Source organism: Pleurodeles waltl, chromosome 3_1, assembly GCF_031143425.1.
Source record: "Pleurodeles waltl isolate 20211129_DDA chromosome 3_1, aPleWal1.hap1.20221129, whole genome shotgun sequence".
Taxonomy (NCBI): domain Eukaryota; kingdom Metazoa; phylum Chordata; class Amphibia; order Caudata; family Salamandridae; genus Pleurodeles; species Pleurodeles waltl.
Genome location: NC_090440.1, coordinates 1,026,727,089 through 1,026,743,228, shown reverse-complemented (window position 1 = coordinate 1,026,743,228; position 16,140 = coordinate 1,026,727,089). Strand labels below are relative to the sequence as shown.

Sequence of the window (16,140 nt, the reverse complement as noted above, 5' to 3'; positions counted from 1 at the left end):
TAGCACTTGTTTTGCTAATCTATGTTCCCCCAAGTCTCCCGATAAAAATGATACCTCACTTGTGTGGGTAGGGCTAGCGCCCGCGACAGGAAACGCCCCAAAGCGCAACGTGGACACATCCAAAATTTTGGGAGAAAACAGAGGTGTTTTTTGCGAAGTGCCTACCTGTAGATTTTGGCCTCTAGCTCAGCCGGCACCTAGGGAAACCTACCAAACCTGTGCATTTCTGAAAACTAGAGACCTAGGGGAATCCAAGGAGTGGTGACTTGCGGGGCTCGGACCAGGTTCTGTTACCCAGAATCCTTTGCAAACCTCAAAATTTGGCTAAAAAAACACATGTTCCTCACATTTCTGTGGCAGAAAGTTCTGGAATCTGAGAGGAGCTACAAATTTCCTTCCACCCAGCGTTCCCTCAAGTCTCCCGATAAAAATTATACCTCACTTGCGTGGGTAGGCCTAGCGCCGGCGACAGGAAACACCCCAAAGCGCAACGTGGACACATCCTAAATTTTGGAAAAAAACAGAGGTGTTTTTTGCGAAGTGCCTACCTGTAGATTTTGGCCTCTAGCTCAGCCGGCACCTAGGGAAACCTACCAAACCTGTGCATTTCTGAAAACTAGAGACCTAGGGGAATCCAAGGAGGGGTGACTTGCGGGGCTCGGACCAGGTTCTGTTACCCAGAATCCTTTGCAAACCTCAAAATTTGGCTAAAAAAAACACGTTCCTCACATTTCTGTGGCAGAAAGTTCTGGAATCTGAGAGGAGCTACAAATTTCCTTCCACCCAGCGTTCCCCCAAACCTCCCGATAAAAATGATACCTCACTTGCGTGGGTAGGCCTAGCGCCGGCGACAGGAAACACCCCAAAGCGCAACGTGGACACATCCTAAATTTTGGGAGAAAACAGAGGTGTTTTTTGCGAAGTGCCTACCTGTAGATTTTGGCCTCTAGCTCAGCCGGCACCTAGGGAAACCTACCAAACCTGTACATTTCTGAAAACTAGAGACCTAGGGGAATCCAAGGAGGGATGACTTGCGGGGCTCGGACCAGGTTCTGTTACCCAGAATCCTTTGCAAACCTCAAAATTTGGCTAAAAAAACACATGTTCCTCACATTTCTGTGGCAGAAAGTTCTGGAATCTGAGAGGAGCTACAAATTTCCTTCCACCCAGCGTTCCCCCAAGTCTCCCGATAAAAATGATACCTCACTTGCGTGGGTAGGCCTAGCGCCGGCGACAGGAAACACCCCAAAGCGCAACGTGGACACATCCTAAATTTTGGGAGAAAACAGAGGTGTTTTTTGCGAAGTGCCTACCTGTAGATTTTGGCCTCTAGCTCAGCCGGCACCTAGGGAAACCTACCAAACCTGTGCATTTCTGAAAACTAGAGACCTAGGGGAATCCAAGGAGGGGTGACTTGCGGGGCTCGGACCAGGTTCTGTTACCCAGAATCCTTTGCAAACCTCAAAATTTGGCTAAAAAAACACATGTTCCTCACATTTCTGTGGCAGAAAGTTCTGGAATCTGAGAGGAGCTACAAATTTCCTTCCACCCAGCGTTCCCCCAAGTCTCCCGATAAAAATGATACTGCGTGGGTAGGCCTAGCGCCGGCGACAGGAAACACCCCAAAGCGCAACGTGGACACATCCTAAATTTTGGAAAAAAACAGAGGTGTTTTTTGCGAAGTGCCTACCTGTAGATTTTGGCCTCTAGCTCAGCCGGCACCTAGGGAAACCTACCAAACCTGTGCATTTCTGAAAACTAGAGACCTAGGGGAATCCAAGGAGGGGTGACTTGCGGGGCTCGGACCAGGTTCTGTTACCCAGAATCCTTTGCAAACCTCAAAATTTGGCTAAAAAAACACATGTTCCTCACATTTCTGTGGCAGAAAGTTCTGGAATCTGAGAGGAGCTACAAATTTCCTTCCACCCAGCGTTCCCCCAAGTCTCCCGATAAAAATGATACCTCACTTGCGTGGGTAGGCCTAGCGCCCGCAACAGGAAATGCCCCAAAACGCAACGTGGACACATCCCATTTTTTGAAAGAAAACAGTGCCTACCTGTGGATTTTGGCCTGTAGCTCACCCGGCACCTAGGGAAACCTACCAAACCTGTGCATTTCTGAAAACTAGAGACCTAGGGGAATCCAAGGAGGGGTGACTTGCGGGGCTCGGACCAGGTTCTGTTACCCAGAATCCTTTGCAAACCTCAAAATTTGGCTAAAAAAACACATGTTCCTCACATTTCTGTGGCAGAAAGTTCTGGAATCTGAGAGGAGCTACAAATTTCCTTCCACCCAGCGTTCCCCCAAGTCTCCCGATAAAAATGATACCTCACTTGCGTGGGTAGGCCTAGCGCCGGCGACAGGAAACACCCCAAAGCGCAACGTGGACACATCCTAAATTTTGGAAAAAAACAGAGGTGTTTTTTGCGAAGTGCCTACCTGTAGATTTTGGCCTCTAGCTCAGCCGGCACCTAGGGAAACCTACCAAACCTGTGCATTTCTGAAAACTAGAGACCTAGGGGAATCCAAGGAGGGGTGACTTGCGGGGCTCGGACCAGGTTCTGTTACCCAGAATCCTTTGCAAACCTCAAAATTTGGCTAAAAAAACACATGTTCCTCACATTTCTGTGGCAGAAAGTTCTGGAATCTGAGAGGAGCTACAAATTTCCTTCCACCCAGCGTTCCCCCAAGTCTCCCGATAAAAATGATACCTCACTTGCGTGGGTAGGCCTAGCGCCCGCAACAGGAAATGCCCCAAAACGCAACGTGGACACATCCAATTTTTTGAAAGAAAACAGTGCCTACCTGTGGATTTTGGCCTGTAGCTCACCCGGCACCTAGGGAAACCTACCAAACCTGTGCATTTCTGAAAACTAGAGACCTAGGGGAATCCAAGATGGGGTGACTTGCGGGGCTCGGACCAGGTTCTGTTACCCAGAATCTTTTGCAAACCTCAAAATGTGGCTAAAAAAACACATGTTCCTCACATTTCTGTGGCAGAAAGTTCTGGAATCTGAGAGGAGCCACAAATTTCCTTCCACCCAGCGTTCCCCTAAGTCTCTCAATAAAAATGGTACCTCACTTCTGTGGGTAGGCCTAGCGCCCACGAAAGGAAATTTCCCAAAACACAATGTGGACAGAACATATTTTTTCACAGAAAACAGAGGTGTTTTATGCAAAGTGCCTACCTGTGGAGTTTGGCCTCTAGCTCAGCCGGCCCCGGGAGGGGGGGGGGGGGGCAGAAATGCCCTAAAATAAATTTGCCCCCCCCCAGCCCCCACCCCCCGGGAGCGACCCTTGCCTAAGGGGTCACTCCCCCTGCGTGACATTGGCGCCAAAAAACAAATCCCAGGTGCCTAGTGGTTTCTGCCCCCTTAGGGGCAGATTGACCTAAAATCTGCCAATCTGCCCCCAAGGGGGGCAGAAATGGCCTAAATACAATTTGCCCCCCAGGGAAGCGACCCTTGCCTGATGGGTCGCTCCCCATCTCGAAAAAACCAAACAAACAAAAAAAAACACAACAAAAAAATGTGCCCTGGTGCCCTGAGGGTTCTGCCCCCCCCTGGGGGCAGTTCGGCCTAATAATAGGCCGATCTGCCCCCAGGGGGGCAGAAATGGCCTAAAATAAATTTGCCCCCCCCAGCCCCCACCCCCCCCGGGAGCGACCCTTGCCTACGGGGTCGCTCCCCCTGCGTGACATTGGCACCAAAAATCAAATCCCAGGTGCCTAGTGGTTTCTGCCCCCTTGGGGGCAGATTGACCTAAAATCTGCCAATCTGCCCCCAAGGGGGGCAGAAATGGCCTAAAATAAATTTGCCCCCACCCCCCCCGGGAGCGACCCTTGCCTACGGGGTCGCTCCCCCTGCGTGACATTGGCCCCAAAAAACAAATCCCCGGTGGCTAGTGGTTTCTGCCCCCTTGGGGGCAGATTGACCTAAAATCGGCCAATCTGCCCCCAAGGGGGGCAGAAATGGCCTAAATACAATTTGCCCCCCAGGGGAGCGACCCTTGGCTGATGGGTCGCTCCCCATCTCGAAAAAAACAAACAAACAAAAAAAAAAACACAACAAAAAAATTTGCCCTGGTGCCTAGAGGGTTCTGCCCCCCCTGGGGGCAGTTCGGCCTAATAATAGGCCGATCTGCCCCCAGGGGGGGGCAGAAATGGCCTAAAATCAATTTGCCCCCCCCCCCAGCCCCCAGCCCCCCCCGGAGCGACCCTTGCCTACGGGGTCGCTCCCCCTGCGTGACATTGGCGCCAAAAAACAAATCCCCGGTGCCTAGTGGTTTCTGCCCCCTTGGGGGCAGATTGACCTGAAATCGGCTAATCTGCCCCCAAGGGGGGCAGAAATGGCCTAAATACAATTTGCCCCCCAGGGGAGCGACCCTTGCCTGATGGGTCGCTCCCCATCTGGAAAAAAACAAACAAACAAAAAAAAAAAAAACACAACAAAATATTTTCCCTGGTGCCTAGAGGGTTCTGCCCCCCCTGGGGGCAGTTCGGCCTAATAATAGGCCGATCTGCCCCCAGGGGGGGCAGAAATGGCCTAAAATAAATTTGCCCCCCCAGCCCACCCCCCCCCCCCGGAGCGAGCCTTGCCTACGGGGTCGCTCCCCCTGCGTGACATTGGCGCCAAAAAACAAATCCCAGGTGCCTAGTGGTTTCTGCCCCCTTGGGGGCAGATTGACCTAAAATCGGCCAATCTGCCCCCAAGGGGGGCAGAAATGGCCTAAATACAATTTGCCCCCCAGGGGAGCGACCCTTGCCTGATGGGTCGCTCCCCATCTCGAAAAAAACAAACAAACAAAAAAAAAACACAACAAAAAAAATTGCCCTGGTGCCCTGAGGGTTCTGCCCCCCCCGGGGGCAGTTCGGCCTAATAATAGGCCAATCTGCCCCCAGGGGGGGCAGAAATGGCCTAAAATAAATTCCCCCCCCAGCCCCCCCCCCCCCCCGGAGCGACCCTTGCCTACGGGGTCGCTCCCCCTGCGTGACATTGGCGCCAAAAAACAAATCCCCGGTGGCTAGTGGTTTCTGCCCCCTTGGGGGCAGATTGACCTAAAATCTGCCAATCTGCCCCCAAGGGGGGCAGAAATGGCCTCAATACAATTTGCCCCCCAGGGGAGCGACCCTTGCCTGATGGGTCGCTCCCCATCGCGAAAAAAAAAAAAAAAAAAAACACAACAAAAAAATTTGCCCTGGTGCCCTGAGGGTTCTGCCCCCCCCCCTGGGGGCAGTTCGGCCTAGTAATAGGCCAATCTGCCCCCAGGGGGGGCAGAAATGGCCTAAAATAAATTATTCCCCCCCCCAGCCCCCACCCCCCCCGGAGCGACTCTTGCGTACGGGGTCGCTCCCCCTGCGTGACATTGGCGCCAAACAACAAATCCCCGGTGCCTAGTGGTTTCTGCCCCCTTGGGGGCAGATTGACCTAAAATCGGCCAATCTGCCCCCAGGGGGGCAGAAATGGCCTAAATACAATTTGCCCCCCAAGGGGAGCGACCCTTGCCTGATGGGTCGCTCCCCATCTCTAAAAAAACAAACAAACAAACAAAAAAAAAATTGGGGGGGCAGAAATGGCCTAAAATAAATTGCCCTCCCCCCCAGGGAGCGACCCTTGCCTAAGGGGTCGCTCCCTTTGCGTGAAATTCACGCAAAGAAAAAATTCCCTGGTGTCTAGTGGTTTCTACCCCCCTTGGGGGCAGATTGGCCTCATCAAAATAGGCCAATCTGCCCCCATGGGGGGCAGAAATGGCCAAAATATAATTTTCCCCCAAGGGGAGCGACCCTTGCCTAAGGGGTCGCTCCCCACCAAAAAAAAAAAGAAATGAAACATAAAAAAAAAAAAAAATGGTCCCTGGTGCCTAGAGGTTTCTGCCCCCAGGGGGGGCAGAAAAGGCCTTCTCAAAAAAATGCCCCCCCTGGGAGCGACCCTTGCCCAAGGGGTCGCTCCCTTTTGTCAGTTTCAATAAAAATACAAAAAATCCCTGGTGTCTAGTGGGGTTTCAAAAGCCGGATTGCAAGCAATCCGGCTTTTGAAACCCTCGGAGGGACTTCAAAGGGAAGGAAATACTTTTCCTTCCCTTTGAAGCCCCTCCGGGCCTCCCAAGTGATTGAAAAAGAAATGAAAATTGAAGATTGAAGAAGAAATGAAAATTTCTTTTCCAATCGCGCTGGAAGCAGAGCTTCCAGCGCGACTAGGGAGGCCCCTGTGACAAATCAGCGCGCGCTCGCGTGCTGATGTCACGGAGGGGGTGGGGGGTGGAAGGGGAAGGTCTTCCCCTTCCATCCCGACTTTGGGGGGGGAAGGGGGGTGCACGGGGGGCGCGCTAACGCGCCCCCAAGTTCCCCTGTGCCATGGACGAGATGATCTCGTCCAAGGCACAGGGGAACTGTAGCCTTGGACGAGATCATCTCGTCCAAGGCACAGAACCAGTTAAACAGGGAGGGTTGGTCAGCAATTGGGGGAAAGCGGAGATGACAGACAAATAACCTTTGAGGGTGCCCAGAGTAGAGTGCTGCTGGGCCAGAGAAAGAACAAACAAAAGAACCTCAGAAAGAGGGGCAGAGAGGGGGATAACAGACTTGTCTGTACACTATGCCACAAATTTGTTCCATCAACAGGTGTATACCGCTTTGTTGGAGGGACCCCTGGATGCCGAGATAACGTAACAGACTTCGGATGGAAGGTCAAAAACTATCAATTGCCCCACTCAATCTCAATGCAAGAAGGCAGAGACTAGACGGGTTCGGGTGGAGAACCGTCCCCTGCTGCTTCAACAGGAGATCCTTCCAAGGAGACAGTCGGATCGGAGGATCGATGGCCATGTTCAAGAGCTTGGGATGCCATACTCTTAATGACCAGTCAAGAGTCACAAGAATGGCTTGGGCCTGTTGTTTATGATCTTCTTGAGAACTCTGGGCAGAAGTGCAATAGGCAGAAAGGAGGCCTGAGAGCCACTTGAAATGAAAAGCATCACAGAGTGAGTGCTACCTTGGAAACTCCAATGCACAAATCAGCTGACATTGCGCTTTCTTTGCAATGGTGAACAGATCTAACCAAGATTTTCCCCACTGCTGAAAGAGACCTTGTGCCACCTCCGGTTGGAGACGCCATTCGTGATCGGCCAGACATTGACAGCGGAGTTTGTCCGCCCTGGTGTTCGGAGAACCCACCAGATCTTGAACCACCAGGTATGTACCCTGATGTTCAAGCCATGTCCAGAGGCACAGAGCCTCCTGACAAAGGGTTTGCGGCCCACCCCGCCCTGCTTGTTGCGGCACCACATGGCGGTGCTATTGTACATGAACACCTGCCCCACTTTTCCTTTGAGAGAGGGAAGCAATGCTTTCAATGCTAGCCTGATCGCCCTGATCTCCAAAAGATTGATATGGAGCTCGGACTCTGCCAGAGACCATATGCCTCTGATCTCTTCGTCTCCCCTGTGGCAGTCCCACCCCAGGAGTGACATCTGTCACTACAGTCAGAGCTGGTTGGGGAAGGGAGAGGGATCTGTCTCTGACCAAACCGCGGTTCGAAAGCCACCACTGTAGATATTGAACCGTCCCCTCCAAGATCTGGACCATGTTGAAGAGATTCCCCTGATCCTGTGCCCACTGAAACTTCAAGTCCCACTACAGAGCCCGCATATGGCTTCTGCCATGTCACCAGCAGGATGCAGTAGGCCATGAGGCCCAGCAGCCTCAGAGCCATTCTCACCAAAATCCAGGAAAGAGGCTGAAACATCGGTATCATAGCCTGAATATCCGTGACTAGCCGCTCGGGAGGATAGGCCCAAAACTGCACTGTGTCTAGAAATGCTCAGATGAAAAGGACTGTCTGAGAAGGATTCAGGTGTGACTTCAGCATGTTTATAGCTAACATCAGCGAATGCAGGAGGTCTGATGTACTCTGGAGGTCGGAGACGACAGTCAGGGGCGAGCCTGCCTTTAACAGCCAGTCATCAAGGTAGGGGAAGACTGACACCCCTAACCTGAACTTTGGGGAACACTCAAGCGGTGCTGATAAGGCCAAAGGGGAGCACAGTAAATTGAAAATGGTTGTGACCTACCACGAAATGGGCAGTCTTGAAGGTGAATGGGGTAGTCCCTTCGAACTACTTGCAAAAAACACACCTGTCTTACATGATGATGTTCTAGTGGGTCATTGTTGGCGAATCCTGCTGCCGACTTGTCCCTGGTGGGGAAGTGTCAGACTAGGAAGGTTTAGAGACGGCAGCTTGGGGTGGGGGGAAGGGGGGCTTTAGGGAGGGCAGTGACCTGGCTAAACCGCTGCCTCCCTTATCTACGCAGATGCTGGATGCCACGTCACTGGCCATGAAGAAGCTGAGCAGCATGCGCAGCACGGCGGCTGGTGGGGAATGGACATGGCTGGGCACCCCTTCTGTAGTCACGAATGGGACAAAAAGCAGACTGAGGGTGGTAAGTGGAAGCAGCAAGGCCAAGGTACTGGGCCGTAGCCCAGGACTCCTTAAAGCACTTGAGCGCCATGTCTGCTTCATCTTGGAAGAGATATCGAAGGGCATGTCCATAAGAGTGGATCAGTTGTATCCAGCCCACATCTGATCATAAACTTAGCTGTCTCTCTCCAATCAGCAACAGCTTGGGAGAGAATGGTCCAGGCCTCCTCCGGGACCTGGGGCAGCACTTGCGCGACCATGTCCCATAAAGTTTGGATGTAACAGCATAAGAAGCATGCAGTGTTCATGGACCGCAATGCCAGGCTGGAGGAAGAAAACTGCTTCTTCCCAAGGTGATGCAGCTTTTTGGGTTCCATACCCAAGGGAGTCAAAGGGAACGAGCCACAGGATTTTGAGGCTTGGATGACCAAGCTTTCGAGGATAGGGTGTTGAGTCAGGAAAGCTGCATCATTAAGTGCAGGCCTATGGCGGCAGGCTATTGTATTATTAACAGGAGCCCCTGTGCTGGGTTTGGTAAACAGGTCACCAGCAGGACATCAGTGAAGGCAGCTTGAGGCCCAAGACCTCTGCCACTCTCTGGCCGGTCTTCTGTGACGACATCCTATATGCATCAAAAAGCCCAAAAACTATGACAAAAAGTTGAAAGGTCAGTAAAAAAGCAACTTCAGTAGTAACTCTCTTTAGATATGCTCGTAAACTGGTGTGGAAAGAAAAGAACTGATATCAGCACGCTGGGGTGGTGCCTATATATATAACCCACGCCGTCATATTCGGCGACCACAACACCAACAACGGACGCAGTCTCGACCAACGCCACCTAACAGCATCCAGCGGTACTGCTCGAAGAAAAATCTCTGGATCCAGACTGACGCCTCAGGGAATTTCTAAGGTAAGGAATCTGCAACTAGAAGTCTCTATCAGAGGCACCCTGTGCAAATACACATTTTTTTCCAAAGGCAGAAGTATTTTTCTAGGTAATTTAAAATACCCAATTCTGTATGATCTGAGACCTTTACATTTGGGAAGTTGTAATTCTGAGTCGGAACCCTTTCATTCCAGATTCTTCGTAACAGTATTCTTTCTCTATTAATACCACCCTATTTCAAACGTTATCCCAATGTGGCAAAACTTCGAATTATGCGATATCCATGAGTTTCTGCTTGGAGCAACTGAAGTCGTGTGTTCCTCAATAAACAAATGCACAGCCATGATTATTTGCATGTCCCATGCATGCTGCTTGTGCCTGTACTTGGGCAAAAATCCTTAACAGCATTTGAATGAACTTGCCTCTTAATGCACACCACACATATGCATTTTTTAAGAGGATATTTACCTTATTAGAACGTTACAATCATTTGATACTTCCTACTTGTGTATAAGTCACTTGCTGATGGCATTACACGTGCAAACTACTGAATGCCTGGTCACTAATGATACAACAGTCATGTAACACAGATTCAAGCCAGAATAACTTTTACATTATACAAGGTAGACACCGGCACCGGACGAGGACCTTAAGACCGCTCTGAGCAGCCTATTTTCCCGGCTGTTGCATGCAGACACCTTTTAGGCCTTTAATAAGAGTGGCCCGCTGTTATACCAGGCACCCCTTATTTCCCACCTCTGTAATACCAAAATACTCATGGAAGGGATCTTGGTAGTTCCAGTGTTGGGGGAGATTAACGGAATTTACAACATTTGTTGGAGCACTATGCAGAAATCCAAGTAATCATGTTGATTTTCGCACGTTTTTCTGAATACTTCACCTGAAGACTTGGCCTGCTTCCAACACGTTTTTACCTCTCAATGAAATACTGCGGATATGCGGTGTGGTTTCTGCAATACTTGTAATTCTGATAGGGTAGGTAACTCACGTTGTGTGCCCATCAGTGTTGTCAGCACATTCATAATGAGGGCCTCAGTGACTAACTCTGCAGTAACACTTAATATAGGGTTTGTCACTTCCCTGTGTCTGTCCCATGACGTCCTGAATCTCTTCGTTATACTCAGGACATGCTATCTAAATTCAGTATAAATTTCTGAAACCCGTCTCACCTGTAGTTTCAGGCCTAAGAACTACAGATGCTGAAAGAAATGTTTACAATAGTGAGTCATGAAAATATAAAATTTTACCATGAGACAGACTACGTAAAGTATTATATTAAGTCATATTCGGATAGAAAAACAACAATAAAGTTAAAGAACACGTTTGTGGTGTTGAACAAAAAGGATAGTGTGTGGCAGATTAGGTGGTGTTGCCATTCCTGATCCACTGTCTTTTGTTATTCACTTTTGGGTTGGTTCTGTGGTGATTTAATCTATATATGTTAATCAGACTTAAGCAAAAGGGACCCCTTGAAAGGGACGTCATAATTACACGAAGTTTGACTTTCCAAGTTAGTAAAAGCACCCCTGCTAAATCTAGTGCAGCACGTTAGTGTAATGATAAGTGTGCTGGCGGTCATTCTACAGAGGTAAGCTGTTTTCTCTTACACTCCCCGCAGGTGGCATGTCGGCAGGTGTCTCATTATCCGACTCGTTGGCGTAGTGCAGCGTTGCCATGGGTATCGCAATAGATGGACCGCTGTCCTCTTCAGAAAGGATATCGGCTTTCCAGGAGTCGCATGATACCTCAGCAGCAGGCTCGGCGTTGGTTTCAGCACTGCAGCTGAGAAGAAAATACAGCAACCAATTAATAGTGGAGTCGTGCAGCGTAAGTAGGGCAGCAAGCCATGTGTCCACCAACATGAGTCGTTGTTGAGGCATTTTTAGTACTCCTGGTCTGTTTTTAGTTTTCCAGGACATTTGTTTCAATTTACCAGGTAAACCCAGTTCGTATAGGACATAAAACTAGACTTTGCCCCATGGTTACCATCTTTCAAAAGCAATATATGCTAATAGCAGTCTATTTTCAATCTAAGAGAGACACTAAGCCCTTCCCCCTACTAATCCACCCCAAATACTCCCTTCCCTAGTTTAGAGGAACTAGCACTTTATTAACATCTTCCTCATTTCTCAACCAGAGATGCCCTCAACTACATCTAGATGGCACACTCTGCCACTATCCCCAACCTGTTCCTGCTCCTCTCCCATAATTCAATAGTGTCCTCTCTTTCTCCATTTTGCTTAGTACGTTTTCACTCTGTGGCCTTAGTTACGTGTTTAAAATTTAAAAAAGAGAAAATTCCATCTTTCATCACATTAACACTTACCTGTGACCATTTCACACGGGTAAATGTACATTCTATTTCTACCACTCTCCGCTCCATAAGCTGATAGAGGCGTTCCTACAATTAGCTCTCCATTCCAGGTCTTCTCTCCTAGTGCCAACCTGGCTTCCATTCCTCTCAATTCACAGAAATTGCCGTTATTCCTCACATTAACTTCCACACACTTCGCTCTCCGTGTTGCTCTCTCTCACCTGTGTGGTCTCTTTCCCCGTGCTCTCTATGCCCACACCCATGTGCTTCTTTCTTAGCCCCGGCTGTTTTCTCCCCTGTGAGCTCCTCCCAGCTTATTTCTTTTTTATCTCTTTATTTTGTTGGAGGGCCAGATGGCAAATTGCTGCTGGCACTTCCGCTTTACAATAAAAACATTTTCGGGCTTTTTCATTTCCATAGAATTTTTTACTTGCTAAACCATCTCAGATTGCTAAAAAAAAATGGCAACCACGTCATGCACACGTGCATGTGCGCATACAAAATGATAAGTCCATCACAGTTGCACTATATGCCTTTTTAAATTAACTTTTGTACAGGCTATTCAGATGCGGTACAGCATAAACAAGTCATTGACGGAGCCAAAAGGTTTCAAAGGAGAGACATATTGGATTTTACCATGCTTATTAAATATCTACGTCAACTCATATATTGGATAACTCCAGAATCTGACCACCTCAAAAGCTTCCTTCCTCCCAACATTCTGTTTGTAATGCTAAATCCCCAATACTGTTTCTGAACTTGCACAACCACCTAGTCCATTTTAACCCCTGAACCTAATTCATTTTAACGTTTCCTACACTGAGCACGTTGCTCCCTCTTCCATCTTTTATTTCTCAATGCTCCCCACCCTTTTCCTATAAACTATTTTTTCATTGTCTCTGTGTTCATATAATATATTCATGGCTCAGTCCGCCACCTACCTACATTCCTTGCTAATCCTTCGTACACCGCTACGTATTTTGCTCTCTTTTATGCATATTAATTTGCCGCTTCCCATCCTCCGTGTGTTTACGCCCACCCCAAGCTTTTTCCCTTTTTTGTCCCCTCACACTGATGCCATTTTGTGTCCCATTATAAAACCCTCCTTATACTCCTGTCCCAACCATGTCAAGCCCCAATGTATAATGTCCATTTTTAAACTGATATTGTCACCATTAATAGTGCTAATAAACTATAATGTGTTGCCAAGTTAGGCACCTAACTAAAGCAAATATAAAAACATACAATAAAAAGCGCTGGCAAAGACAATATTATGCAGGTCCAAAACACGATGTCTCTTTTTTGAAACTGTTGTGAGTTTAGGGATAAGCCACAGAAAGTCATGCCATACAGAATGAAATTAAATTGTTCTGCACACAGACCCCAATGTTTTTATGCCCCCCCCCCCCCAAAGTTGGTGCACACTTACTCAGTAGTTTTTGTGTAACTTTAAATCATTCATTTATAAATCATTCATTTATAGATATTTCTGTGGGTTTACGGTTGAAGTTGCCAGACTTCAAAAGTTATGAGTGCCCATAGAATTTGAATGGCTTAGTAAAGTGGATCATTTAGTTATATCAATGGGCCTTGGCTAGAATTTCAGTGTTTTTTAAAGTTTTTAAATGTAACCATAGCGTCAGTTAAACTGACAATTTTAGGGGAATTTTTTATATTTTAGAAAAACATGTATTTTCTCTCTTTGAGTAAACAAATAACTTCAAATGTATATGTTATTTCTGCAAAGGTCGAGTTTTTAAAATAAATAACCAGGCTACTAGACTAAGAATCCATTACTTCGGCTTTGGTAGCAGGATCTTGATACAGGGTATGTACTCCGGTCCCAGCCTCTGCCCTGCCATGTGCGTCTGCAGGTTACATGGTCATCTCTATAGTCTGTGTGGTGAGTAACAAAACAACTTCATCGATTTATGGTTACAGAATATCATACCAATTAAGGACTGTTGTAAGGAAAAGCCGAACAGTTTTCAGAGACAGAAAAGTGTCTAACTCCCTTAAGTGGGTTGGTACTTTATGCATTCTTATAAGTTCTAAAAGGGCATGCCTGATGACAAGATGATGGTGTTGACTTCAAGACCCAAAAAACGCCAACCATTTCATTGCCGGGTTCTTTATAATTCAGCAGTAAAGCGCCATTAGAATAAGTGCCAGGAATGACTACTTTGAGGTCATGCGATGTCAGGGATACTGAAATGAGATGTAGGACCGTAGATTGGTCAGTGAGATTGGGGGGCGGGAGAGGAGGGGTGAGCCTCAGATTTTCCAAAAATCAGGCTGGTATATAATGTTAAAACGAATATCACTACAAAGAGGGAGCATGAGAGAGGCTTAAGAATCAGTGGAAAGGGAGAGGAATGCGGATTAGTAGGGTTAGTAAATTCGAGGAAACACAAGATTTTGTAAAAATAACCAACATTTTTTAAGACCTTCAAAAAAGAGAAAGGGGGACTGTGTATGTTTTTGCCTGTGTGTATGTAAAAATATCTGGTGAAATCTGACAGACACCTCACCATAATTGAATGAACCACTTGTACCTAATTATTTATCAGAAAATATATTTATTAGGGGGGTGTAACACCCAAAACACCCCCCATTGAAGAAACACCCCTGATGAAATGAAACATTCAAGACGTTAGCACCAGTAGTGGCTTCTAGGTTATTGAAACTATCCACGGTTTAGTCAACGTTGCAAAGCTCACATGAAATTGTCAATAATGACTAAAAAAATGAGTTGCTTACCTGTAACTGCAGTTCTCCAGTATTGGTATCTTTCATAAATTCACTTGCTCAAATCATTCCCCGCTGTCTAAGTGGGAGTCACACTGTACCATAATAAAGCAGTATGTATCATTACCATGGGCCATAATTGCAGTGAAGTCACTTTCATAGCTATCTATGTGCTTTTAAAAAAAGGACAAACCTGAACTATAACCAATCAGGCTACAGCACCCTGTAGAAAATTCCCAAGAGAGGCTGCATCCCTCAGATTTTCCAGCACAAGTAGGAATAACATCACTAAAGCTGTAAGGGGAGCCTCTCACGTGAGGAGGGTGGGTCGCATGTGAGTCTATATAAGGAAGAAGTTGGAGCAGAAGCTTATACTTTTCTGTGAAAATGGAACTTTATTTCTCCGTTGGCAAGCATGTTGAGGAATTCTTTTCTCAATATGTGAAGACGAGGGGGATGCACAGCCTTGGAGGATTGTTTGGTGGTCTCTGCATCAATTCTAGGGTATAGCCATAAGTGAATGGGTCTAGTACCAATTTGTCTGATGTTATATTTCTCCACTGAGGTAGGTAATAGGAAATATTCACACTTACGGAATGGGAAGAAGTGGATGAAGCCGGCACCTGGTCTAGGTCACTGTTTATGAACTGCCTCTAACCTGGAGGGTTGCTTCCATTGGGGGCCTTATTTGGTATAAACTGCTGACAAAGGTTGATGGTACTTTTGTTGGTAGGAAGGTCTGTAGTGGGACTGGGAGGCCTGGAACTGTTGAGAGCGTTCAGAGACCCCCTCTGTTCGAGGAAAACCCCGTTCCACAAGCTCCCAAAAGAGCAATTTCTTGAACTGAAGGATGCCAAGGGACCTAGCCTTATTCTTGTCTATTTTTATTGCCAATAGCGCTTCAACTATATGCTTCCCAAACAGTGCTTCCCTATCATTGGCAATATCTCTGGCCTAAAGGGTGTGGCTTTGAGCCATCCCTGTTGTCTCAGGACTGTTGTCCCAGTCAGCTGACGAAAGCCTGTGGAGGCGATGCCCACAGCGCAATCTATAACCTCGAAGGAAGTGCACTCACCCTCTTGCAAATTTTTTCTTGCTTCTGCTTCCTTGTCCTCTGGTGGTTGGTCAATGAGGCTGCTGATTTCGGACTACATCTGCCAATCCTAGCGACCAAGGATCACCAGAGAGTTGGCCACTCGAACCACAATGGCAGACATAAGGGAGATCCTCTTTCCTATATTATCTAAGCACCTGCCCTCTCTATCTGGTGTTGTAGAGATGGTAGCAAGGCGAAGCTTGTGAAATCCTAGAATCTGGGTTGGGATGATTTGTGAGGCAAGCGGGGGAATCCTCTGGAGCCTTATATTTTTTGTCTTTGAAAGGTAGTACTGCAGCTACTGTCACCGGGTTCTTCATTATTTGTATCACCTTTTCCCAGATATAGTCAATGATAGGGATGGCTTTAACTGACATTCTTGCTTGAGCCTTAAAGTCATAAAGGAAACAGCGTGACTGTTTTATGGAAGGTGGAATCTTGTTGCTGCCCTGTCCATTAAATTGTGAAAACACCCCTGATGTCCTCTGGGGGAATCTGAAGGGTGTGTGTTGAAAATGGCCCTTTTTGCAGGGTTATCCCCAATTTTTTTGCCTTCTTCCTCCTATTTTTTCAGGTCTGTTTTTGCTGGTTTGTTGTCTCTGCACACTTTACCACTGCTAATCAGTGCTAAAGTGCAAGTGCTCCCTAGGTAAATTGTAC

The 16,140-nt window shown here is 47.6% G+C and overlaps 1 protein-coding gene across 5 annotated transcripts in view; it reads right to left on the bottom strand.

Moving 5' to 3' along the window:
• Window positions 1-16,140, bottom strand: part of LOC138284937 (uncharacterized) — a 374,377-nt gene that overhangs the window by 79,493 nt on the left and 278,744 nt on the right. For all 5 annotated transcript variants that reach the window (XM_069224279.1, XM_069224278.1, XM_069224277.1 and 2 more), the window contains one exon: window positions 10,930-11,104. In XM_069224279.1, the coding sequence (XP_069080380.1) occupies window positions 10,930-11,104 (175 nt within the window). The remainder of the gene's footprint in view (window positions 1-10,929; window positions 11,105-16,140) is intronic.